General features: G+C 42.1%; 1 protein-coding gene across 1 annotated transcript in view; it reads left to right on the top strand.

The window, feature by feature from the left end:
* LOC139530510 (ALK tyrosine kinase receptor-like) overlaps positions 1 to 27,235 on the top strand; it is a 745,539-nt gene that overhangs the window by 637,754 nt on the left and 80,550 nt on the right. The window contains exons 11-12 of the mRNA XM_071327001.1: positions 3,882 to 4,016; positions 23,783 to 23,948. Of these exons, the coding sequence (XP_071183102.1) occupies positions 3,882 to 4,016; positions 23,783 to 23,948 (301 nt within the window). The remainder of the gene's footprint in view (positions 1 to 3,881; positions 4,017 to 23,782; positions 23,949 to 27,235) is intronic.

The raw sequence follows: 27,235 nt of genomic DNA, 5'->3' as shown, positions 1-27,235 counted from the left end.
TTGAGTTTGCTATTTACAAGAAGCATTGCCTGATGTGAACCATGCCTCGAACAAAAGATATTTCAGAAGACCTAAGATTAAGAATGGTTGACTTGCATGAAGCTTTTAAAGGGTTACAAAAGTATCTCTAAAAGCCTTGATGTTCATCAGTCCACGGTAAGACAAATTGTCTATAAATGGAGAAAGTTCAGCACTGTTGCTACTCTCCCTAGGAGTGTCTGTCTTGCAAAGATGACTGCAAGAGCACAGCGCAGAATGCTCAATGAGGTTAAGAAGAATCCTAGTGTCAGCTAAAGACTTACAGAAATCTTTGAAACATGCTAACATCTCTGTTGACAAGTCTACCATACGTAAAACACTAAACAAGAGTGGTGTTCATGGGAGGACACCACGGAAGAACCCATTCCTGTCCAAAAACAACAATGCTGCATGTCTGAAGTTCACAAAAGAGCACCTGGATGTCCACAAAATATTCTGTGGACAGATGAAACTAAAGTTGAGTTGTTTGGAAGGAACACACAACACTATGTGTGGAGAAAAAAGGCACAGCACACCAACATCAAAACCTCATCCCAACTGTAAAGTATGGTGGAGGGAGCGTCATGGTTTGGGACTGCTTTGCTGCCTCAGGGCCTGGACAGCTTGCTATCGTCGACAGAAAAATGAATTCCCAAGTTTATCAAGACATTTTGCAGGAGAATGTTAGGCTATCTATCCACCAGTTGTAGCTCAACAGAAGTTGGGTGATGCAACAGGACAACGACCCAAAACACAGGAGAAAAATCAACAACAGAATGTCTTCAACAGAAGAAAATATGCCTTCTGGAGTGGCTCAGTCAGAGTCCTGACCTCCACCCGATTGAGATGCTGTGGCATGACCTCAAGGGAGCAGTTCGACACCAGACATCTCAAGAATATTGCTGAACTGAAACAGTTTTGTAAAGAGGAATGGTCCAAAATTCCACCTGACTGCTGTGCAGGTCTGATTCGCAACTACAGAAAATGTTTGGTTGAGGTTATTGCTTCTAAAGGAGGACCAACCAGTTATTAAATCCAAGGGTTCACATGCGTTTTCCACCCTGTGAATGTTTATACGGTGTGTTCAATGAAGACATGAAAAAGTATAATTGTTTGTGGGTGTCACGGTTCTCTAAAGTAGAACCCAGAAGCAGACCAGGACAAGGAGAGTAAGACGAAGGTGAGTATTTATTTACAAGTTTAAATGTAGTGATAGAAAAATCCAAGTAGCGGAGCGGGCAGCGGAGGTGAGTTGATGGAATTGAGTAAGCAGATCCAAGGAAGTAACTGAAGTCACCGACGACCAGGTAGGGATGGGATGAGTGTTCCGGGTGAATGACTGTAGACAGAAAAAACGGAGGTAAGTTCAAGGCAAGCAAGACGTACAAAACAACAAAACAAACTCTATCAAACTGGAGGCTGATACGCTGGCACAACATACTGTTCATGGCTAACGATCCGGCAGGGAACGGATGTCAGGTCAGCGCTTATGAAGTGGAGGGGTGATGATCAGGACCAGGTGTGCAGATAGCTGATGGGATACAGGTGCGGGTACTCAGAGATCCTCCCACTAGCTACGTCGCCCGGCAACCAGAAAGGGTGCGTTCCAGGACACCGGAAAAAACACTCCAGGACAGAACACAGGCAAAAACAGACTCAGGAAGCGGGATTCGTGACAGTGGGTTACTAGTTTAAGCAGACTGTGTTTGTCTATTGTTGTGACTTAGATGAAGATCAGATCAAATTCTATGACCAATTTATGCAAAAATCCAGGTAATTCCAAAGGGTTCACATACTTTTTCTTGCCACTGTAGGTTATAGAGGGTGCAACAGGTCAGCACTTCAGGAGCAAATGTCAGTTGGCTTTTCATGCTATAGCTGAGCATTCAGAGGGTGAGACAGCAGGTGAGACACAGAGAGAGAGACAGAGAGAGAGACAGAGAGAGAGACAGAGAGAGAGACAGAGAGAGAGACAGAGAGAGAGACAGAGAGAGAGACAGAGAGAGAGACAGAGAGAGAGACAGAGAGAGAGAGACAGAGACAGAGACAGAGACAGAGACAGAGACAGAGACAGAGACAGAGAGAGAGAGCTCCAGCCAACAGATCCGGGACAAGGTAGCAAGTTTGCTGGATGTCCTTTGTATGGTGGACCATTCTTGAGACACCAGCACGTTGTATTTCTTCACTAATTTAAGTGGATTTAACAAGTGACATCAATAAGGGATCATAGCTTTCAACTGGTCAGTCTATGTCATGGAAAGAGCAGGTGCCCTTAATGTTTGTACACTCAGTGAATAGTGGTTACAGAGGTTTGTGATTGCAGCAGAGGGGGGCGAAATAAGGCTTGGGGTTGTGGGTAATGGAGATCAATAAGACGTAAAAGACTTGACCTCTGTGTCTTGCTGGATGGTAGAACACCATTGGTATGATTTTTTACAGTACTTTTATTTACAGTACTAGGGGATTATGTGCTATCAATGGATATGCTGCTAGTTATTTTACAGAATTGTTAACTAAATGTTGCCTAATGCTGCTTGATTTAATGAATTCCAAATAAATAAACAAGTCATTCTTGTGTAATTGTCATTTTACCATGCAATTTCTTAGTAAATTGCCAGTAATTTCTGTAAGATAAAGACAGAAATCAGTTTGTGCAGATAATGTGCACCAGAGTGCGTATGGCCCAGTACATCACTGCTGCCAAGCCTCCTGCCATCCAGGAGCAGGCAGTGCTGCTACTCGCTGTTTATCATCTATTATCTATGTATAGTCACTTTACCCTACATGTACATATTACCACAATAACCTCGACTAACCTGTAGCCCCGCACATTGACTTGGTACTTACACTATTAACCACATTGGTTTTCACTGCTGGTAACAATACCGTGAAATTGCAATCACTATATCAGCATTTTCATAGTGACTCGTTTTTTTGTTAACCTTTTTTGTACGGTTGGTTCGTTGTATAATTTCTTGAGGAACGTCAAACCTCTTACAATCAGATTGGCTATTTCTATCTTGCCTTTCCAGTTGCTCCGCTGCTGATTGGGGAACAGACCAATCAGAGACTGGGATTTACACCTGGCCCTTGCAGCTGATTATTGGGGAAAGTGTTCTTTTTCCCACTGCACCCTAGTCTGTGTGGGTTTTAACCAGAAGTCCAGTATGCAGTCCCATATCATCATAGCCCTCCTCACAGGCCCAATTCACAGCCTCTGCAAGGTCTAGTACTTAATGTCCAGAGTAGCAATACCTAATCAACATCCCTTTTACCTAGGAGATGTATTTCTAGGTTAGAATTTGAGGGGGAAAAGAGCAAGGCACTTGTGAGCTTTATGATCTAAGGCCTTGGGGTAGGTTGAGGTGGTTGGTCTGTCCATATGCTTTATTGGGTTGAGCTGGTGGTATGAAAGCCCCGGATCCAATGTACTTACCCACCTAGGGATGGAGGAAGATGGGAAGGAGTTGGATTTAAGCACCCCCAACCTTTCCCACCACCACCACTATATCCAACTCTATTGGTCTTGAGGTAAGAGTGCTCCCTATTGGACAAACCAACACCATGCAACTTCAGATTGGGGTTATCCAGCCAAGTATTCTCCAAGCTTAAACCTGGGCCATGTTCATTAGGGCACAAAACTACAAATTTTTAAAATGTTTAACAACGGAAATTAAAATGAGTTTCTTATTGGACAAGTACAGGTAGTCCCCATCTATCTCAGTTTGTTTTCTTCGGGTTGTGGTCCCTAATGAACACAACCATGCTTATCTCCAACTGTTTGGAAAGCTGTGGAGAGCTGTGCAAAGGTATGGTAAGCAAACAATGTCACTAAGTTGTTATTTCTCTGTTTCTCTCCTCAGCCAATGGTGAATTTCCTCCAACGGTAACCGGCACCACTAAACTGCCATTGAAACCAACCAATCAGAACATTAAAACAACCACCCCGTCCAATGGAAACTCAAGAACATTGTCAGACCTTCCTACTCCAACTGACTGTAAGTGTCCATCTGTTGTCGTATAGTTGTGAGTGTCTCAGGCGTAGGCGCTGTATTTGTAATATACAGAAAAGGCAGTCTGAGAAGGAAGATTATACATTTGTATCTCTGAATCTCAAGTTAGAACAATGTTCTCCAGACACTCTCTCCTCTCTCCATTCTCCTCTCGTGACACGCACACTAACACGCAACCTAACACACAGACCCACACACAGTTACCCAGGCGGTCTATTTACACTCACTCACATATTATGAAAAGGCACAGTGCTTTACCTCAAACAAAGTAAGTGCGCCACCTACCGGATTCATCCATAACCACGTGTGTAACGGTCGGTCTCATTTATGGATCAAATGGAGCAGGACGGACAGTTTTGAAGTGCAAAACGCTTCAATTTGCCTCCAGAGAATGTCAATGTAGCTCGTTTCACCGAGTTGACATTTTCCCCCTTAGATTCTTCCAACCTCTACTGCATAAATTAACATTTTAAGCTGGAATCGGCTCCTAGAGAAATTTTAAACAGCACGCAACAATGATTGACGTTTTCCAGGCGTATAATCAAGGTAAACGTGTATTTTGTCTCGTTGGTTAATCTTCGAGACTTACAATACCTGTCAAAAGTTTGGACACACCTACTCATTCAAGGGTTTTTCTTTATTTTTACTATTTTCTACATGGCAGAATAATAGTGAATACATCAAAACTATGAAATAACACATATGGAATCATGTAGTAACCAAAAAAGTGTTAAACAAAGCAAAATATATTTATATTTGAGATTCTTCAAAGTTGCCATCCTTTGCCTTGACGACAGCTTTGCACACTCTTGGCATTCTCTCATCCAGCTTCACCTGGAACGCTTTTCGAACAGGCACACACAAATCTCAAATTTGGACTCCAGACCAAAGGACAGATTTCCACCTGTCTAATGTCCATTGCTCACGTTTCTTGGCTAACGTTTCTTATTGGTGTCCTTTAGTAGTGGTTTCTTTGCAACAATTAGACCATGAAGGCCTGATTCACTAAATCTCCTCTGAACAGTTGATGTTGAGATGTGTCTGTTACTTGAACTCTGTGAAGCATTTATTTGGGCTGTAATCTGAGATGCAGTTGACTCATCCTCTGCAGCGCAGGTAACTCTGGGTCTTCCTTTCCTGTGGAGGTCCTCATGAGAGCCATTTTCATCATAGCGCTTCATGGTGTTTGTGACTGTACTTTAAGAAACTTTCAAAGTTCTTGAACTTTTCCGGATTGACTGACCTTCATGTCTTCAAGTAATGATGGACTGTCGTTTCTCTTTGCTTATTTGAGCTGTTCTTGCCATAATATGGGCTTTTTCCAAATAGGGCTATCTTCTGTATACCACCCCTACCTTGTCACAACACAACTGACTGGCTCAAACACATTAGGAAGGAAAGAAATTCCACAAATGAACTTTTAACAAGGCACACCTGTTAATTGATTTCCAGGTGACTACCTCATGAAGCTGGTTGAGAGAATGCCAAGAGTTTGCAAAGCTGTCATTAAGGCAAAGGGTGGCTACTTTGAAGACTCTCAAATATAAAATATACTTTGATTTGTTTAACACTTGTTTGGTGACTAACTGATTCCATATGTGTTATTTCATAGTTTTGATGTCTTCACTATTATTCTACAATGTAGAAATGAGTAAAAAATAAAGAAAAACCTTTGAATGCGTAGGTTTGTCCAAACATTTGACTGGTACTGTATCTTAAGCCTATTGTGCCACCACGGACAAAATAAATACCTATCTGTTGGCTGATGCCAGTGTCCTTGTACTCTGGGAATCTCAGAGTAATTGCATTACTTCTCAAAGCAACAAGATCTGGTTTGTGACGTTTCCTTCAGTGTCACCACAAAGCTAATCAATTTCAATCATCGCAAAGCTAACAAATTTGACCATTCAATCAAGACTTCTTAGCCACAGCCTCATCCTAACACACTCTCTCGGTGTCATTTTTCTCCGCTTACATGCCTGATTCGATATGCATTGGCTCGGTTAATGTCGGTCAGACAGATCTTATGTTACTGTGAGGGGATTTTTTTTATTGGTGGTCAAGATACGAGAAACAGTGATGCATCTATAATATAAGAGCTGTGTCCATTAAATAATGCAATATCAAGAGACCTCAAACACAGGTCACCTAGCCAAAACAGCACACAAATATGCTCATGAACCTCAAACATCGTCTAAGTTTATTCAATGAGGAGTGTTGATCATTTGTTGATAATAGTGATTTTGAGAGGTCTTCCGGGAATATGGGTATAGATTTCCAAAACTGACTGGATCTTCACCAGGAGATTGTATACTAAGCATTCACATTATGGTGTTTCAATAACAATGGCTAACATATCTTGGGTGCTAATAAAAGCAGGACTGATTTTGGGATCATCCTTCTTTCGTGCTCTTGGAATTGGAATATCATAGATATTCGCCCAGAAGATTAATAAGTGGACTTGAATTGATGTCTTGGACTTCTGATAGGCGACCCTGAGGAGCGCTTTAACATTCGCTCAGTGTGTGTGTGTGTGTGTGTCAGTCTGACGTGGCTCTCCTCCCTCCTCAACATGCTCAATGAACCCTGGGAAACATCCATGTCTTTTCTCTCCCTCCTCCATCTCTCCTTATCGCTCTTTCCCCACCTCTTTCGCACAACTCCCCCTCTCTTCGGCCAATGCCCTCTCTGTCATCATTGCTCTTTTCTTCAACATTTTCTCTCGCCTTCCTTTTTTACTGTTCCATCTCGTTCTCTCTCCTTTTTTTCACTTTCTTTGCTCTTTCTCTAGCTAACCTTTCTCCCTTGCAGCCCCTCCTCGCTCATTTTCAGTGTCCTGTCTCTTGCTCTGTTTTTTTTTTAGGTTCCCTTCTTTTCCCACTCTTTTCCACTCATCTCCCCTGCTCTCACCCTCTTTCCCCGCTCCTTTATCTCGTCACTCTTTCTCAACGCCGTCCATCTGTATCGATCCACTGCCTAAATTCTCTCCACACCCTTTTTTCTCATTAGTGTAAAACTCAACCCTACAACGAGGTGAGCACTCAGACAGTAGCTGTGTGTAAAATGGCACCTTATTCACTACAGTATATAGTGCACATATAGCTCTGGTTAAAGTAGTGCACTGTATAGGAAATAAGCTGCCGTTTCAGATGCAACCAGTCTCTCTCTCTCACTGCTGACTCATCGTTTCTATGAGGGGAAACAACATAGCTCTCTATCCGACTCTCCATCGATGAGCTGACTTCACTTTCGCTGCCTAATGGGAAAGAGAAACGTCGCTCGCCTCAAAATGAGTGTGTGGGTGCACATGGGTGTAGTTAAATGCAATTAAAATGCATTGACTAGTATTATGTAACAACATGCTAATAAAATGTTGCTCCAAAAGTAATTACAGTTTTATTACACAGGCACAAGAAGTGTTTATTGTTAAGTGTTATTGAGAATGCTAACAGTATCAAAATATGTCTATTAAGTGTCGAATGGAAACTAAATATCCTTGAATCAACAATAGCCAAGGTAGGTGGAAAATCATGTTAGTTTGTATTCTGAGTAAACTTTCCCTTTAAAGATGGTATAGAATGTGTTTGAAACAAGAACACTTACCCTCAGATGGACAATGAGACTCAAAGTTGTTTTCGCTAAGCATCCAGCTTGCTGTTTGCAAATGGCTTTGAATTTCTCTGCAGTATTTTCAGGTATCATAAAATGCATTGCAGCTTTCGATTTTAAAAGAGTCATACAGTAGTTGAGCGGCACAATTTATTTCTACTTATCTATACAAAATTGGTTAATTGGTTTGACTTTATTATGTACACCTTGGGCAATGGACATTTAGGAGAATGGACATTTACAAAATGTTCAGCTAGAAATGTATTCTGTAGCTCAAATAGGACTGTCGGGTGGATCGAAATGGTATAGGTGAAAACCTACAGGACGGTAGCTCTTCTGGAACAGGGTTAGAGAGTCCTGGTATAGGAGATTGTGTGTGCTCTATTCATTCTATTTCTATCTTCATGAATTCAGTTCCAGATAGAACCCTGCCATTAGTTGAAGGCAGCCAATCCAGTAGTTTCTGTAAAGTAGTCACTTTCTGAGATCTGTATTCAAGTAGTTTTGAAAAGTAATGATTTTTTGGGATCTGTAAACAAATATTTGTAGTCACCTCCAAAGTAACTATTTGTTCCCTCCAAAAAATTGTTACTTTCCACAAAGCATTGTTAAAATTATAGTTATTCCTGGTCTGTACCTTACGGTGATTGTTTTCAATTGAAATGTTCAAAAATAAACAAAATGTGTTCTTAGCAAATAGTAATTTCTCAAGCAAGAATTTTGCTAGGACTGTCTGGGAGTGGTCTGAGTGGGGAGGGGAAAACATAAAACTAGATCTTACTGGCAGAGAGGCTTGGAATTCTCTTTCTTACTGGTCTATTAACTAATTCGCCGGGCAGAACCGGAACTCCATCCCACCATAGCAGGCTGAAATTTCAGGCAGTCTTTTCAAACAGCTCTTCCGCTAATGGGGCATTATAATCATTTTCACAATTCCACAGTATCATTCCAACCTCATAGTGTGGAAATATACACTGAGTATACCAAACATTGGGAACACCTTCCTAATATTGAGTTGCACTCCCTTTTGCCCTCAGAACAGCCTCAATTCGTCAGGGCATGGAGTCTACAAGGTGTCTAAAGCGTTCCACAGGGATGCTGGTCCATATTGACTCCAATTCTTCCCACAGTTGTGTCATGTTGGCTTGAGATCTTTTGGGTGGTGTACCATTCTTGATACACATGAGAAACTGTTGAGCGTGAAAAACCCAGCAGCTTTGCAGTTCTTGACACAAACCGGTGCTCCTGGCACCTACTACCAGATCCCATTCAAAGGTACTTAAATCTTTTGTCTTGACCATTCTCCCTCTGAATGGCACACATACACAATCTATGTCTCAATGGTCTCAAGACTTAAAAAATCCTTCTTTAACCTGCCTCCTCCCCTTCATCTACACTGATTGAAGTGGATTTAACAAGTAACATCAATATGGAATAATAGCTTTCACCTGGATTCACCTGGTCAGTCTATGTCATGGAAAAGGGCAGGTGTTTTTAATGTTTTGTATACTCAGTGTATATAAAACACACAGAAATCCAGTGTTTGACTCCACTGGGCCTTTAACATAGACAGGTTGGTTGTTTAGCAACACATCCGACGTGTGCTTAACTATGGGGCAAAACAGACGGGGTTGGCTTAGATTGTTGACAACACATAAGCTATATTTAGTCTCCAATGTTTACTGAAAACATGAATACATTTTCACAATGAGCACTTGTTGTTGCTCAAATACATTGTTAAAGTTGTTCATTTCCCAGTGGATTTTAGCCATATTAGCGTAGACAAGACATCAGTCAAATCACCTCGAAACAAGACATGGTATCAATAACAAGATAAAACTAGCTGAATCGAGCCACCTACGATTCCCCACATGGCAGCGTCTTGTCATTGTTGCTAGCTATCTGGCCATCAGAATTACAACAACACACGGCCTTCTGCCCCATTTGAAGCGTGAGTATTGTTTTTGTGACACTGTCAGCTAACCCGTCTATAGCAGTCAACCTATTTCCTGGTTTTTACCCCCCTATGTAGATGAAGATAATGATACCCAAGTATCAGAATGAACCAATAGGAAGCTATATGCAAATAACTTAAATTCATTTTAACTTCGTCAACAAGACGAATTGAAAACATTCCCATGTCAGGGGAGATACCTGTTTGGGGAATCCCTAGCTGCTGGGCTCTCAGTCCTGGCCCGGGGGGGGGTCTGCCGTACTGTTGGTTGTTACTCTGGCCTTGGCCTAACACACCTGAAACCAATAATTAATGTTTCACTAAGATCCTAAAGTTGAGTGGGATGTGTTGGGTTGGGGTGCTGCAGGGTGGTGGACCCCTAGGGGCAGGACTGGGCGATCCAGCTATATTGTGTGCAAGTAAAAAGAGCTCTACAGTACTATTAGGCCCATGATATGAATTATAGTGCACTCCGTGAGTTATTGGGACAGTGAAGCATTTTTGTTTGGCTCTATACTTAAAATCAAACAATGACTATGGAGTTGAAGTGCAGACTGTCAGTTTTCATTTGAGGGTATTTTCATATTGGGGGAACCATTTAGAAATGACAGCACTTTTTGTACATAGTCTCCCCCATTTTAGGGGGGCAAAACTATTGGGACAAATTCACTTGTATGTGTTTTAAGTAGTAAAAGGTTAAGTATTCCGCTCCCACATTCATAGCATGGAATTACTTCATCAAGCTTGTGACTGCACATTTGTTGGATGCATTTGCTGTTTGTTTTGTTTGTGTTTCAGATAATTCTGTGCCTAGTAGAAATGAATAAAGGCTACATTTTTTACATTTTTTCTTTAATTAACAAGGCAAGTCAGTTAAGAACAAATTCTTATTTTCAATGACAGCCTAGGAACAGTGGGTTAACTGCCTTGTTCAGGGGCAGAAGGACAGATTTTGACCTTTCAGCTCGGGAATTCAATCTGCAACCTTTCGTTTACTAGTCCATCCACTAGGCTACCTGCCGCCCCAAGTAAAAATAATGAATGAATGGTAAATAATGTATTGTGTCGTTTTGGAGTCCCTTTTATTGTAAATAAGTATATAATATGTTTCTAAACACTACATTAATGTGGATGCTACCATAATTACGGCTAATCCTAAATTAATGGTGAATAAAATATTATTTTTTACCCACCAGCCACTGTGGCAGGTAGATTAAAAAATCTACCAGCCACTCAGATTTTTTACCTGCCAAAACAAAATTATGAATATGCTTTGTAATGTTTCTAAAACAATAAATGTATTACAAGTAAGAAGTAATGTAGTATATTGTTTAATAAAAAAAAAAATTGGGACCTGAGTCTTTTAACCAAAATATCACAGATGAAACCAACATTTTCACCCGCCCCTTTAGGGACTGGATGTTACCATGGTAACGCGACTCCTCATGTTTGTGCCTGTGAGATTGAGAGTCTGACTAGTAGCAGAGTTGTCTTCTCTTCCCTAGCAGTTCAAACTCAATTTAGCTTGTGAACAAAACAATGTAAATAGCCAAGAAACACAAGGACAAAGTCTCACTTCAGTAGACTTTTGTTTCAAGTAAATTAGACCAACTTTTATGCCTGTGTACATCTCTTCTAAAAATGTTCTTTCACTCAGATCTTTGGGTGCGCACAGTCCACAGCCAGGTGGTGTTTCAGCGCAATGTGGGATAAGCTATATAGGAGTCTACATACTTTTGGTCATGTAGTGTAGGTGTGAAGTCCTGGAGTGGGGGGGGATGTATGTTGTGTGTGGGTGAATGCGGCTTTGAGTCTGGAGTGAAGGAGTTTGTTTGTGTCTGAGAAGGTGCTGATGAGGAGTATAATCTGGAGTTCTGTCTCTGTTGGGGGGCTGGGCACAGGGGGTCTGGGAAAGGTTTGAGGGTGGAGGGCAGGGATGGGGTGGGGGGGGATACAGACTCAGATTAGGGAAAGGGTTAAGGTGTGGGCTGTTCGCCCAGGTCAGGATTCAGTGCCAGGGTTCTGTAGGGAGAGTTATGGAGGTTAAGGTTAGGGTTAGGCTTAGGGTTACATTTAGGGTAAGGTTTAGGGTTAATGTTAGAGGTTTGGGGTTACGGTTATGGTTTTGTTAAGGGTTAGGGTTAGAGAAAGTAGGATTTTTAATTGGAATCAATTGTTTGGTCCCCAGTGCTTTGCAAAGACCTTTCTTAGAACAGGTGCTCAAAATGAAAAAAGAACAACCCTGACCTTGATCGACTTGCATATGCCTATTTTTTCTGCAACAACACACTCATCAGAAATTGTTAACAAGCTAATTACATTGTCTCCTAATGACATCATTCACATTGATGATTGACATAAATTGTGTAGTTAGCTAGCTAATAAAATGTTTTACTGATTGTAATTCATCTTCGATGCTCTTAAATAATAACTTCATAATATAGCCTAATATTCATCATCTTCTAAGTCATGATATATGGCTGGCTGGCTTAGTGTGAATATTTCTTGTATGTGGTGTTAAGCTAGAGTCTCGACTATCTGTGCATCATTTGTAAATTGGGAGGTGCCAGAACAAAAGGTGAGCCGAGATGGGGGTGACTGAACACATGAGACAAAAAAACAACAACGTTTATAATAAAGCTTTGCGTGCACATCAGCACATGTGCATAGAGTAGAAGAGTTTACAGAAGTCACACGTGGACCATTTTTAGTAGCCGAGGTCCGGGATGAATGTGGCCTTTTAAAAACGCATTTCATGCAATTCTACATCATTTTATAGTCCTAAAAAAGCTTTCCAGTTTCACTGACTCTGATGCAATGCGTTCGTGTTAAAAGCCTACCTCTCTCCTGTTTTACTTTGTATAGGCCTATTTCAAAGTTGATAAAACAAATATTACGATAGCCTACAGAAGCAGACAGATTAGCCTTCTCTTTTCAGCGGGAGCCATTTGCTTTCCAACCTGTGTTTTCCCACGATGGTATTTGAAATATTTCGAAAGGTCTGTTTTGTCTGCATGCTGTTCACTGAGAGGGCTACACAATCCACAGCTAGGCACATTTTTTTTAAAGAAGCTACAGATCCTTTGTAGCTAAATTGTAGGCCTACACATGGTGCAGAGGACTATTCTGAATTGAGGGCAGTGGGTTCAGAACAACAACAAAAAAACATGGGAGGGCAAAGGGGCAGGTATTCAGGCACAGGTAGACCTCTATCTGTGCATGTGCCAGTTTGTCCCCACAAGGACAGTAAAACCTGTGTGTGTGTGTGTGTGTGTGTGTGTGTGTGTGTGTGTGTGTGTGTGTGTGTGTGTGTGTGTGTGTGTGTGTGTGTGTGTGTGTGTGTGTGTGTGTGTGTGTGTGTGTGTGTGTGTGTGTGTGTGTGTGTGTGTGTGTGTGTGTGTGAGAGAGAAAGAGGGTGTTCATATGTGTGTGAGTGTGTGTAGGACTGGCCATTTCGGTGGCCTACATGTGTTTGAGAACAGCTGATAATCAGAATGAACCAATGGTGGGAATAATGGCACGCTTTTGACGCATTCTCAGTATGGATCAAATCAAATTGTATTTGTCACATGCGCCTAATACAACAGGTGTAGTAGACCTTACAGTGAAATTGTCACTTGTGCTCCCTCTCCGGCCTCTAGGTCATCAGGCTGCTCATTATCCCTCACACCTGTTTCCATCTTCACGCGCACCAGCGCCTCATGACACTCACCTGGACTCCATCACCTCCTTGGTTCCTTCCCCAGGGGTTATTATTTCTGTTCCTGTTTCATGTCGCTGCGTTGTTTGTGTTTCTTGTTTTGTTCGTTTATTGATTAAATGTATTCACTCCCTGAACTTGCTTCCCAACTCTCAGCGTACATCGTTACAGAAATGCTTACTTACAAGCCCTCAACCGACAATGCCATTTTAAGAAAAATAAGTTAAGTAAAAAATAAAAGTAACAAATAATTAAAGAGCAGTTGTCACAGTCGTCGTCTAGGTGGAAATGACCGGACCAAGGTGCAGCGTGATGAGAGTATATTTTATTTTATTTAGAATGTCGCCAACAAAACAAGAAACAAAGAAACGACCGTGAAGCTTACTAGGGCTATAGTGCCACTAACAAAGTCAACTACCCACAAACACCAAAGGAAAAAAGGCTGCCAATTAGAGAAAAGTATGATTCCCAATTAGAGACAACAATAGACAGCTGTCCCTGATTGAGAACCATACCCGGCCAAAACATAGAAATACAAAACATAGAAATAAAGAAACTAGAATGCCCACCCTAGTCACACCCTGGCCTAACCAAAATAGAGAATAAAAACCTCTCTATGGCCAGGGCGTGACAGTACCCCCCCCCCCCCCCAAAGGTGCGGCCGCAAAACCTGACTCTATAGGGGAGGGTCCGGGTGAGCATCTATTCACAGCGGCGGCTCTAGCTCCCCCCACTTTGGTGGCGCCTCTGGTGCGGGGACCCTCGTCGCTGACCCCGGACTGGGGACCTTCGCTGCAGGCCCCGGACTGGGGACCTTCGCTGCAGGCCCCGGACTGGGGACCCTCGTTGCAGGACCTGGACTGGGGACCCTCGCTGCAGGCCCCGGACTGCAGACCGTCGCTGGAGGCTCCGGACTGGGGATCGTCGCTGGAGGCTCCGGACTTGGGATCGTCGCTGGAGGCTCCGGACTGGAGACCGTCGCTGGAGGCTCTGTGCCATGGATCATCATAGGAGTCTTCTTGCCATGGATCATCACTGGAGTCTTCGGGCCATGGATCATCACTGGAGTCTTCGTGCCATGGATCATCACTGGAGGCTTCGGGCCATGGATCATCACTGGAGGCTTCGTGCCATGGATCATCACTGGAGGCTTCGTGCCATGGATCATCACTGGAGGCTTCGTGCCATGGATCATCACTGGAGGCTTCGGGCCATGGATCATCACTGGAGGCTTCGTGCCATGGATCATCACTGGAGGCTTCGTGCCATGGATCATCACTGGAGGCTTCGTGCCATGGATCATCACTGGAGGCTTCGTGCCATGGATCATCACTGGAGGCTTCGTGCCATGGATCATCACTGGAGGCTTCGTGCCATGGATCATCACTCGAAGCTTCGTGCCATGGATCATCACTGGAGGCTTCGTGCCATGGATCATCACTGGAGGCTTCGTGCCATGGATCATCACTGGAGGGAGGATATGTATAGGCAGCCTGGTGCGTGGAGCTGCCACAGGATTCACCAGGCTGGGGAAACATACTGGAGGCCTGGTTCTTGGAGCAGGCACCGGATACACTGGGCCGTGGAGGCGCACTGGAGGTCTCGAGCGTAGAGCCTGCACAACCCGTCCTGGCTGGATGTTTACCTTCGCCCGGCAAAGGTGGGGCGCTGGCACAGGACGCACTGGGCTGTGCAGACGCACCGGAGACACAGTGCGCAGAGCCGGCGCAGGATACCCTGGGCCATAGAGACGCACTGGCGGCCAGATGCGCTGAGCCGGCACCATCCGTCCTGGCTGGATGCCCACTCTAGCCCGGCCGATGCGGGGAGCTGGAATGTAGCGCACCGGGCTGTGAACGCGCACTGGAGACACCGTGCTCTCCACCGCATAACACGGTGCTTGACCAGTACCACGCTCCTTACGGTAAGCACGAGGAGTTGGCTGAGGTCTGAATCCTGACTCTGCCACACTCCCTGTGTGCCCCCCAAATAGTTTTTGGGGGAGTGGCCTCCCGGTCTTTCGTGCCAGCCGTGACCCTGTGTAATCCTTTCCAACCAGGATCTCCTCCCACGTCCAGGATCCTTTCCCATTCAGGATGTCCTCCCATGTCCAGGATCCTTTCCCATTCAGGATGTCCTCCCATGTCCAGTCCTCCTTACCACGCTGCTTGGTCCGTTTGTGGTGGGTAGTTCTGTCACAGCCATCGTCTAGGTGGAAATGACCGGATCAAGGTGCAGCGTGGTAAGCGTACATTTTATTTTATTTCGAATGTCGCCAACAAAACAAGAAACAAAGAAACGACCGTGAAGCTTACTAGGGCTATAGTGCCACTAACAAAGTCAACTACCCACAAACACCAAAGGAAAAAAGGCTGCCTAAGTATGATTCCCAATCAGAGACAACGATAGACAGCTGTCCCTGATTGAGAACCATACCCGGCCAAAAAATAGAAATAGAAAACATAGAAATAAAAAAACTAGAATGCCCACCCTAGTCACACCCTGACCTAACCAAAATAGAGAATAAAAACCTCTCTATGGCCAGGGCGTGACAGCAGTAGTAAAATAACAGTAAAGAGGCTATATACAGGGGGTACCGGTACAGAGTCAATGTGCGGGGGCACCGGTTAGTAAAGGTTATTGAGGTAATATGCACATGTAGTATCTTGAGACTAGTATGTTAATTTCTTGCTTACTGCACTCATTTTACTTGAGAGTACGTTCTAAATTGTATGTAGAACGATTAGTACACAGTATGCAGTTTAATCTGTGTTCGTTTGAATCACAGCCCAAGTCTGTTGCCAGCAATGATTGTCACTGGGGTCCACAAGAGGGCATGTCTGCGTAGGGATTACAAATTGTGATTATTTGCCAAAAAAAAGTGATCAAATCCATGTTATTAGCATTATTTGATAGATTATGGCATTTGTAACATATCATTGATTTCGAAAATCTCAATGGGGAAAAATGAATAGAATTGTTTTTCCTATAGCTTCAAGATGGCAGCGTTATCAACAACAACCCTTCAGCTGACAGTGGGACCTCCCCAACAGGCCTAAACCATTACAGTCACACCAAGAGTTCTAATGAACTGTCCTCCAATTCAGTGAAACACACTGGCTAGACATACATGTTCAAATTCAAAAATGGGTGACAATATAAAACAGGACTGTAGTAGCATAACGACTGACTTTCCCTTGGCACCTTGTGATTGATCCAGATAACTCAAATGAGTCTGAAGCAACTGCAAACACTACCTGTGCTATATATCTTTCTTTACTGCCTAGTCTGTTCAAGCCATGTTAATGAACACTCACTCACCATTGTTTCACTTCACATCAGTGAAACATAGCTAAATCAGTTTGAATGCCAGGCTAAATTCTACAAATTGAGGCACTCGACACCTTGAAACTGTCCCGTCTTTCTAGGCGCCGTTCCCATCGTTCCCCCAAATCAGGCTTTAGTGACTCAATCAGTGTTAAATCCAGTCAAGTCCATCTGACAAAAGTAATCTCATGCTAATCTGGCCTGAAAATAACTCCCATTAGCAACAAACGCCTGGGATTACTCTGCAAATGAGGAGAAATGTTTGTCACCTGGCAAAGCGTGGCTGTCAGAAGAAAAACTTGTATCTCCAAAACTGAAATTCTATAGGTCTGTACATAAAACGGTCGGATCACAATATTTGATTTTAATCCGAAAAGTCTGGCAATTAGCTTAAGTCAAATGTAACAAATAAAAAATTTACCAAATAAATTAACCTAACTTCATGTTATGAATTATCATACTATCATAGACATATGTATTGATTTTGCAAGAAATATAATTATGTCTATGTAAGTGTAACCGGTGCTGTACTGCACCGCTGTAACTCTGTGTTGTGTGTGGTTGATTGAGACTGTAGACGTGGACTTTGGAGATCAGGTAGTTTTAATTAAGCAGAATTCACTCTCTGCATCCTGCATCTGCATCCAAAATAAAATAAAACATTTGTAGAGCACATACAGTATGTTCTGCGAATTATCGCCTCTTTCTACAACAGATGCACAATACAAGGGACTGGGATCATTCGAGGAGCTAGCCATCGTTCACACATACAATAGCCTGCTAATAACTTAGCTAGCTATTAACCACAATTCAGAATGTTGATATCATCCTAAAAAGTACAATTACAAGTGCATCTTAACAATACCATCCACTTATGAGTAACCTCTAAATATACAACATTATTCATGAACAAAACACTGTGTGTATGACTTTGTGCTTAAAAGAATCTAACTTTTCTGAAGACGACAGAAAAAGCGTGTCTATCTCTCATAGTGCATCAAAATGATTTGAGCACGAGCATGTAGGGCAAAACGTAAGTACACACTCCCCTACTCCCAGGATGCAGGCATGCATGATAACAAATCAACATGACATATTAATATATGAACCTGGTGAAATTCACACAGTACTTTAACAACTGTTACATAAGTAACCTATATTTACAGTAACACCTCTGTTTGCGCATGGCCATTCGGTTCCTCTCAAAACATGTGAATAGTCTGATTGTGCCCAAATTATACCTGTTTACAACTTCCTTAGCACTCTACATGACACCAAGGCTATGTAAAGTTAGTTGTAAAATTTCTACAATCATAAAGTTATTTTCATAATTTGGCTGCTTGGTTAATTTTAATTTTAAAATGTTACAATTGCGTTACAATTGCCCCCAACCCAGCAGCCATGACAAAATATCATGTGCCTCGCACAAAAACAAACATTTGTCCATAAAACATGCAAATAGTGAGATACTTGGCTGAAACTTTTCAAGCAGGGAGAGAACCCAAATGATACCCGATTCAGGAAACTAGGCATATGTCGCAAGTCACGACTTTACAGGAGAGAGCCTTTTGAACGTTTTTGGCAGAAATGCCTTCTCGAACATGTGAACTTTCATGTGCCTTAATATCAAACTTGTATGTCATCTGTAAACATGATTACAATTGTTAAATTCCAAGCCTTCTCTTTAGCCACAGAGAAAGGCAGCAACCTTCCCGCTAGCCATGATTGGCTGAGTTAATGAGTGGGCTGGACATGTCGAGAGATGAGTTTGGTGGGGTGTAGCAACTTGTCTACAAAATGAGCTGCTCAATTAGGCGTAGATAGTCCTTTCTACTGCAGTTGTTTTGAAAGATATAACGTTATCCATGGAGAACTGCAAATATGTTGCTACTGCTCTTAATAAAATTGGTGCCCTGAATTTATCAGGCACTATCGACAAAGGTCAGTGGGAAAAAGCTGTGATGGACTACTTTTTGGACGACAAATGCTGACTCTCTCTCACTCTGAAAATAACACATTTTGAAATCAGTGGAACACAACGGGCCAAACAAGCTGTGCAAACTAAACGGAAACACAGGATGTCTGATTAAAGGGGTTGCAGTCTGCCGTGAAGCTTTCATCCATGTATACAGGTAAGAATCTAGCTACAGATTCAGATGTCATACATTTCTAATTTTGTCAGAAAGTTGTTTTCATTGCAAGCTACAGCTTGCTGTTAGCTAGCCAGCTGGAGTTCGATGGCTGGCTTGCTAACTAACATTAAACCTCAGGTTATTTGGTTAACTTTAGCTTGCTATGACAATCGGTTTGTATTGCTAGTGACGTTACTCTATGGATTTGGATTATAGTTCATTTTTTAGCTAGCTACTCTAATCCAACAGCCATACAGTCATCAAAAAGAGAGCTAGCACAAGCAAGCAAAGGCAACAGCGCAGTCATCAACTACATGCACCATTTCTTCACCAACTACGGAGTTTGGAAAACACGTGTGGACCTGAAATGTGATAAATGCAGTGGCCAAAACAAGAACAAGTTTGTGCTCTGGTATTATGTCTGGTGAACCATGCACAAGCTCCACCACAGTCTGGACATTCACTTACAACTCCACTCCAAGTTTGCCCCGAACTGATGCTTTGGCCTCATCAAGCAGCGCTTCAGAAAGACCAGAGTGAACACTTTGTCTAAGATTGCTGGTGTTGTGAAGGACAGCACTGTGACAGGGGTCAACATCCCACAGCTGGTTGGACTGGAGGATGGTACGGTGCTGGTGGAAAGCTATGGCTGGCAACAACACCTGACTCCGTACTTCAGGCCGCTGCCACAGATCAAGCAGCACCAGCACTTCAGGTAAAAAATAATTTTAATTGTATGGTGTTATTCTTCTTGTCTAAACTTGGGAGGTGAATTGATGTTGTGCAGGGTTGTAGTGTCTTCTGATTTTTTTTTTGTTATTTCCTGTTTTACAGCTTCGATGTTCTGGAGCCTGGTGTTGTCGTCACCAAGGAGCGTTGGGACTCAGTCGGGACCAGGTTTCAGCTGCTGCACAACGCTGACGTCCTTCCTCCCATAGATGGTCTGCCTGTAAAAGCACCACCTGGACTGGACACAGCTAGAAAAACTATCTTTTTGACAAGATTGGGGAGTTTTGCGACTAAGGCTATGGACATCACATGCCCTGCACCAGAGTCAAGGGCAGGACAGAAACAGGCTCTCCGAGTATAGATTCCCTTGTTCATGCGTGGTTTGTACGGAGCAGTCATCAGCACAATCTGCAGTGCCACTATTCACGACTCTCTCCTAACACACGTTGCTACTAGAATTTTTTTTTTATCCTGCTGCTCAGCCACTTTACCCCTGATAGTATGCATACCCTGATTGTATGCAACCTTGTATATCACTGATATCGTTGATGATATTGTCCTTGTATATTTTATTAAAAATTTACACAATCTATTTCTGATGTTGCTACTTTGCAAGTAACCATTTGGCTGTACAGTTTACACCTTCTGTAGAGACCCATCCACTTAGCAAGACTTAGCAACATATTGATATTTAAAATTAATATTGATGTGTGGTCGTAACATGATTTTGTAACATACCACAACAATATCATGTGACCGTATCAAGTGTCCACCTCATAAATATATGGCGCATCACTCAGGTTTCAACTCAGGTTGCATGGCCTTAACTTATGTATGGAATACTATGTGATACTACTGGGTTGTATATAAAGTATGCTAATGTACTGGTGTGAAGGCATTAGGGCAGTGGTGTAAAGTACTTAAGTAGAACTTTAAAGTATTTTTACTTAAGTAGTTTTTTTGTGGTATCTGTACATTACTTTACTATTTATATATTTGGCAACTTTTACTTCATCTCATTCATAAAGAAAATAATGTACTTTTTACTCTATACATTTTCCTTGACACCCAAAAGTACTCGTTACGTTTTGACAGGAAAATTGTCCAATTCACACACCTATCAATAGAACATCCCTACTGCCTCTGATCTGGTAGACTTACCAAACACAAATGCTTCGTTTGTAAATTATGTCTGAGGTTTGGAGTGTGCCCCTGGCTCTCCGTCAATAAAAAATAATAAAATTGTGCCTTCTGGTTTGCTTAATATAAGGAATATGAAATGGTTTATATTTTTACTTTTGATACTTAAGTACATTGTGCCCCTGGCTTTCGGTCAATAAATAAAACTACAATTGTGCCGTCTGGTTTAATATAAGGAATTTGAAATGATTTATACTTATACTCAAGTATGAAAATTGTGTACTTTTCCACCATTGGATGTGGCTGGGGACTAAATCATTTATTTCACACGACCCATCAATTTAGACAAGTGTGTCTGGGTAAGCGTCATCTATCTGGACACTTTTTGTTTACCTAGATTTTTCCATATTGTAGGCTACTACCACTTTTAGTCTTAATCTTTACTACACGTCTCGCTGTTTAGCACATGACCACACAAGTGAATCCTTAAAAAGATGCGTGGGGCTGGTTTAAGAGGGTGTGAACAATGCTGAATGCGTGTAGACAAAGGAGAGCTCTCTAGTAGGTACCAAAACATTCAAAGGCCCTTTTCTGAAAAGTGAGTTTACAAGTGTATCAACTTTCAAAGTAGAAATACTTTTCAATTGTTCCTCAAAAATGCTATATATTCTATTCCATTTTGTAGTTCTGAGTCTCTACTTTTATCCAATGTAAAAAAAAACAATTTCAAATGTTGCTACATATGACCGAATCCAGGTGGTAAGTCACAAATTGGAATGTACTGAGAGTTTCATCACTCTGGGTTAGTAAAATTCAATCTGGCTCGCTGTGTGCACTCTGGGGATTTGTAAATTCCGGGGGAGCATTCAGAGCGCGTACTGGAAGTTCTGGCTGAGGAGTAGGGTTGATCTGAGCTTTCTGACCTCAAAACGGCAGTCAAGCACCTAAGCTAACTGGCTAACTTTGGCTAGCTTGCTAGCTACTTCCAGACACAAATGAGAGAACACCGCACTCTGACCATTTTACTCGCCCTAGCAGAGTTGGTTAGGCTGTTTTCATGTTATCAAAAGTGTTTGTGACTAACAGTGCTGATGGCAACAATCAAATTACACTGCCTTGCAAAAGTATTCATCCCCTTGGCATTTTTCCTATTTTGTTGCATTACAACCTGTAATTTAAATAGATTTTTATTTGGATTTCATGTAATGGGCATATACAAAATAGTCCAAATTGGTGAAGTGAAAAAAAAAAAAAAACTTGTTTCAAAAAATGATTTAAAAAAACGAATTGAAAAGTGGTGCGTGCATATGTATTCACCCCCTTTGCTATGAAGCACCTAAATAAGATCTGGTGCAACCAATTACCTTCAGATGTCACATAATTAGTTAAATATTGTCCACCTGTGTGCAATCTAAGTGTCACATGATCTGTCACATGATCTCAGTATATATACACCTGTTCTGAAAGGCCCCAGAGTCTGCAACACCACTAAGCAAGGGGCACCACCAAGCAAATGGCACCATTAAGACCAAGGAGCTCTCCAAACAGGTCAGGGACAAAGTTCTGGGGAAGTACAGATCAGGGTTGGGTTATATAAAAATATCAGAAACTTTGAACTTCCCATTGAGCACCATTAAATCCATTATTAAACAAAATGGAAAGAATATGTCACCACAACAAACCTACCAAGAGAGGGCCGTCCACCAAAACACACGGACCAGGGAAGGAGGGCATTAATCAGAGAGACAACAACAAGACCAAAGATAACCCTGAAGGAGCTGCAAAGCTCCAAAGTGGAGATTGGAGTATCTGTCCATAGGACCAGTTCAAGCCGTACACTCCACAGAGCTGGGCTTTACGGAAGAGTGGCCAGACAAAAGCCATTGCTTAAAGTGAGAGAAGGTACTCTGGTCAAATTGGGACTAAAATGTAGCTTTTTGGCCATCAAGATAAACGCTATGTCTGGTGCAAACCCAACACCTCTCATCACCCCGAGAATACCATCCCCACAGTGAAGCATGGTGGTGGCAGCATCATGCTGAGGGAATGTTTTTCATCGGCAGGGACTGGGAAACTGGTCAGAATTGAAGGAATGATGGATGGCGCTAAATACAGGGAAATTCTTGGGGGAACCTGTTTCAGTCTTCCAGAGATTTGAGACTGGGACAGACTGTTCCAGCAGGACAATGACCCTAAGCATAGTGCTAAAGCAACACTCGAGTGGTTTATGGGGCAACATTTAAAGGTGTTGGAATGGCCTAGACAAAGCCCAGACATCAACCCAATTGAGAATCTATGGTATGACTTAAGGATTGCTGTACACCAGCGGAACCAAACCAACTTGAAGGAGCTGGAGCAGTTTTGCCTTGAAAAATGGGCAAAAATCCCAGTGGCTAGATGTGCCAAACTAATAGAGACATACCCCAAGAGACTTGCGGCTGTAATTCCTGCAAAACGTGGTTCTACAAAGTATTGACTTTGGGGGGGTGAATAGTTATGAATGCTCAAGTTCTGTATTTTTGTATTTCTTGCTTGTTTCACAATAAATAAAAACATTTGCATCTTCAAAGTGGTACTCATATTGTGTAAATCAAATGATACAACCCCCCCCCCCAAAAAAAATATATATTTTAATTCCAGGTTGTAAGGCAACAAAATAGGAAAAATGCCAAGGGAAGTGAATACTTTCGAAAGCCACTGTACGTTTTTTTGCAGATGTTTAATGACACCGGCCATATTCCACGGGTGTTGCGCGTTCATGAATTCATCAATTATTCTGTGCTCTGGCACACTCAGACGAGAGTAAAAATCATGTCAAAAAAAAAATTGACCAAAAAGTTGAAGGTATAGTTTGAAGGTTTTCTTTGGACAGTGACAATAGCATTGGAATTTCTTACTGCAGTGAAACATGATGAAGATGCTTATTTCATTAATGCCATGAAAGATCAGGACTCAGACAAGCAGGACGCATAATTATTTCTGCCTTTTCAGTGTGTTGGGGTTTGATGATGTGATAGTATTGAGCATTGGAGGGGCTCGTTGAAGTGAAATAAAACATATATGTGATGAGTTTCAACAGTGTGTGTGCGCATAATGTGTTCATCTGTGTGTACGTGTGCATACGCAAATGTTAATTAATGTGTAACAATGTGTTTTACAGCAACGAAATGGGCCTTTCACACTTGTGGGGCAGTTGGTTCAGAGGGGCCCACCCCAACCCAGTGTACCAGCTCCTATCGGAACAGCAATGTCAATGTTAATGTGGCAACCAGAAGCCCATTCAAAGGCATCCAAATCTGGAGGGTACCGGAGACTGGCATCTACAGGTAAGACAACAGCTGCATCTAAATAGGCTCAATTGCCTTCCTTTTATAATTATCGAGTAAGACAACATAGGCTGAATCTCAATAGTTGTAGCTGGCTTCCTTTCATGGTAGGTGTAACACATAGGCTGAATATCCATGGTCTAAATTGCATTCCTGTCATGATAGGTGTAACATGCTGAGTGTCTTTGCAGAGGGTTATACCTAGAACCCTCTATGTAGGGTTCTTCATAGAAACCCCTGTATGTGGTTCTACCTAGAACCCTCTATGAAGGGTTCTACCAAGAATTATTGAATCTAAAGGTTCTTCCTAGAACCGTCTATGAATGGTTCCACCAGCCTTATTAGCCTTTAAAATGTCATTCTTAATAATAATACATTGTGTAAATATACAGTATGGTTCAAAAGTTTGGGGTCAGATAGAAATATCCTTGGTTTTTTTGTCCAATAAAATAACATGAAATTGATCAGAAATACAGTGTATACATTGTTAATGTTGTCAATGACTATTGTAGCTGGAAACGGATTATGTTTTATTGAATATCTACATAGGCGTACAAAGTCCCATTATCAGCAACCATCACTCCTGTGTTCCAATGCCACGTTGTGTTAGCTAATCCAAGTTTATAATTTTAAAAGGCTAATTGATCATTAGAAAACCCTTTTGCAATTATGTTAGCACAGCTGAAAACTGTTGTCCTGATTAAAGAAGCAATAAAACTGTCCATCTTTAGACTAGTTGAGTATCTGGAACATCAGCATATGTGCGTTCGATTACAGGCTCAAAATGGCCAGAAACAAATAACGTTTTTCTAAAACTCGTCAGTCTATTCTTGTTCTGAGAAATAAAGGCTATTCCATGCGAGAAATTTCCAAGAAACTGAAGATCTCGTTCAATGCTGTGTAGTACTCACGTCACAGAACAGCGCAAACTGACTCTAACCAGAATTGAAAGAGGAGTGGGAGGCCCCGGTGAACAACTGAGCAAGAGGACAAGTACATTAGTGTCTAGTTTGAGAAACAGATGCCTCACAAGTCCTCAACTGGCAGCTTCATGAAATAGTTCCAGCAAAACATCAGTCTCAAAGTCAACAGTGAATAGGCGATTCCGGGATGCTGGCCTTCTAATCAGTTGTGTTGTGACAAGGTAGGGGTGGTATACAGAAGATAGCCTTATTTGGTAAAAGACTAAGTCCATATTATGGCAAGAAGAGCTCAAATAAGAAAAGAGAATCGACAGTCCATCATTACTTGAAGACATGAAGGTCAGTCAATACGGAAAATTTCAAGAACTTGAAGACATGAAGGTCAGTCAATACGGAAAATTTCAAGAACTTTGAAAGTTTCTTGAAGTGCAGTCACAAAAACCATCAAACGCAATTATGAAACTCGCTCTCATGAGGACGGACACAGGAAAGGAAGAATCAGAGTTACCTCTGCTGCAGAGGATAAGTTCATTTGAGTTACCAGCCTCAGAAATTGCAGCCCAAATAAATGCTTCACAGAGTTCAAGCAACAGACACATCTTAACAGCAACTGTTCAGAGGAGACTGCGAGAATCAGGCCTTCATGGTCGAATTGTTGCAAAGAAACCACTTCTAAAAGGACACCAATAATAAGAAGAGACTTGCTTGGGCTAAGAAACACAAGCAATGGACATTAGACCGAATGAAAATCTGTTCTTTGGTCTGATGAGACCAAATTGGCGATTTTTGGTCCACACCGCCTTTTCTTTGTTAGATGCAGATGATCTCCGCATGTGTGGTTCCCACCGTGAAGCATGGAGGAGGAGATGTGATGGTGTGGAGGTGCTTTGCTGGTGACACTGTCTGTGATTTATTTTGAATTCAATGCACACTTAACCAGCATGGCTAGCACAGAATTATGCCGCGATATGCCATCCCATCTGGTTTGCGCTTAGTGGGACTAGCATTTGTTTTTCTACAGGACAATGACCCAACACACTTCCAGGCTGTGTAAGGGCTCTTTGACCAAGAAGGAGAGTGATGGAATGCTGCATCAGATGACCTGGCCTCTACAATCACCCGACCTCAACCCAATTGAGATGGTTTGGGATGAGTTGGATCGCAGAGTGATGGAAAAGCAGCCAGCAAGTGCTCAGCATATGTGGGAACTTCTTCAAGACTTTTGGAAAAGCATTCCAGGTGAAGCTGTTTTTGAGAATGCCAAGAGTGTGCAAAGCTGTCATCAAGGCAAAGGCTGGCTACTTTGAAGAATTTGTTTAACACTTTTTTGGTTACTACATGATTCCATATATGTTATTTCATAGTTTTGATGTCTTCACTATTATTCTACAATGTAGAAAATAGTCAAAATAAAGAAAAACACTTAAATGATTAGGTGTGTCTAAACTTTTGACTGTTACTGTATGTAATGGGATGACATGTAGCCTAGCGGTTAGAGCGTTGGACTAGTAACCGAAAGGTTGCAAGATCGAATCCCCGAGCTGACAACGTAAAAATCTGCCGTTCTGCCCCTGAACAAGGCCATCATTGAAAATACAGTCATTGCCAAAAAGTTTTGAGAATGACACAAATATTAATTTCCACAAAGTTTGCTGCTTCAGTGTTTTTAGATATTTTTGTCAGATGTTACTATGGAATACTGAAGTATAATTACAAGCATTTCATAAGTGTCAAAGTATTTTATTGACAATTACATGAAGTTGATGCAAAGAGTCAATATTTGCAGTGTTGACCCTTCTTTTTCAAGACCTCTGCAATCCGCCATGGCATGCTGTCAATTAACTTCTGGGCCACATCCTGACTGATGGCAGCCCATTCTTGCATAATCAATGCTTGCAGTTTGTCAGAATTTGTAGGTTTTTGTTTGTCCACCCGCCTCTTGAGGATTGACCACAAGTTCTCAATGGGATTAAGGTCTGAGGAGTTTCCTGGCCATGGACCCAAAATATCGATGTTTTGTTCCCCAAGCCACTTAGTTATCACTTTTGCCTTATGGCAAAGTGCTCCATCATGCTGGAAAACGCATGGTTTGTCACCAAACTGTTCCTGGATTTCGGGACAAGTTGCTCTCGGAGGATGTGTTGGTAGCATTCTTTATTCATGACTGTGTTCTTAGGCAAAATTGTGAGTGAGCCCATTCCCTTGGCTGAGAAGCAACCCCACACATGAATGGTCTCAGGATGCTTTACTGTTGGCATGACACAAGACTGATGGTAGCGCTCACCTTGTCTTCTCCGGACAAGCTTTTTTTCCGGATGCCCCAAACAATCGGAAAGGGGATTCCTCAGAGAAAATGACTTTACC

This window comes from Salvelinus alpinus, chromosome 9 (genome assembly GCF_045679555.1).
Source record: "Salvelinus alpinus chromosome 9, SLU_Salpinus.1, whole genome shotgun sequence".
Classification (NCBI taxonomy): domain Eukaryota; kingdom Metazoa; phylum Chordata; class Actinopteri; order Salmoniformes; family Salmonidae; genus Salvelinus; species Salvelinus alpinus.
The sequence above is the reverse complement of the archived record's forward strand: the minus strand, read 5'-3'. Positions and strand labels throughout refer to the sequence as shown.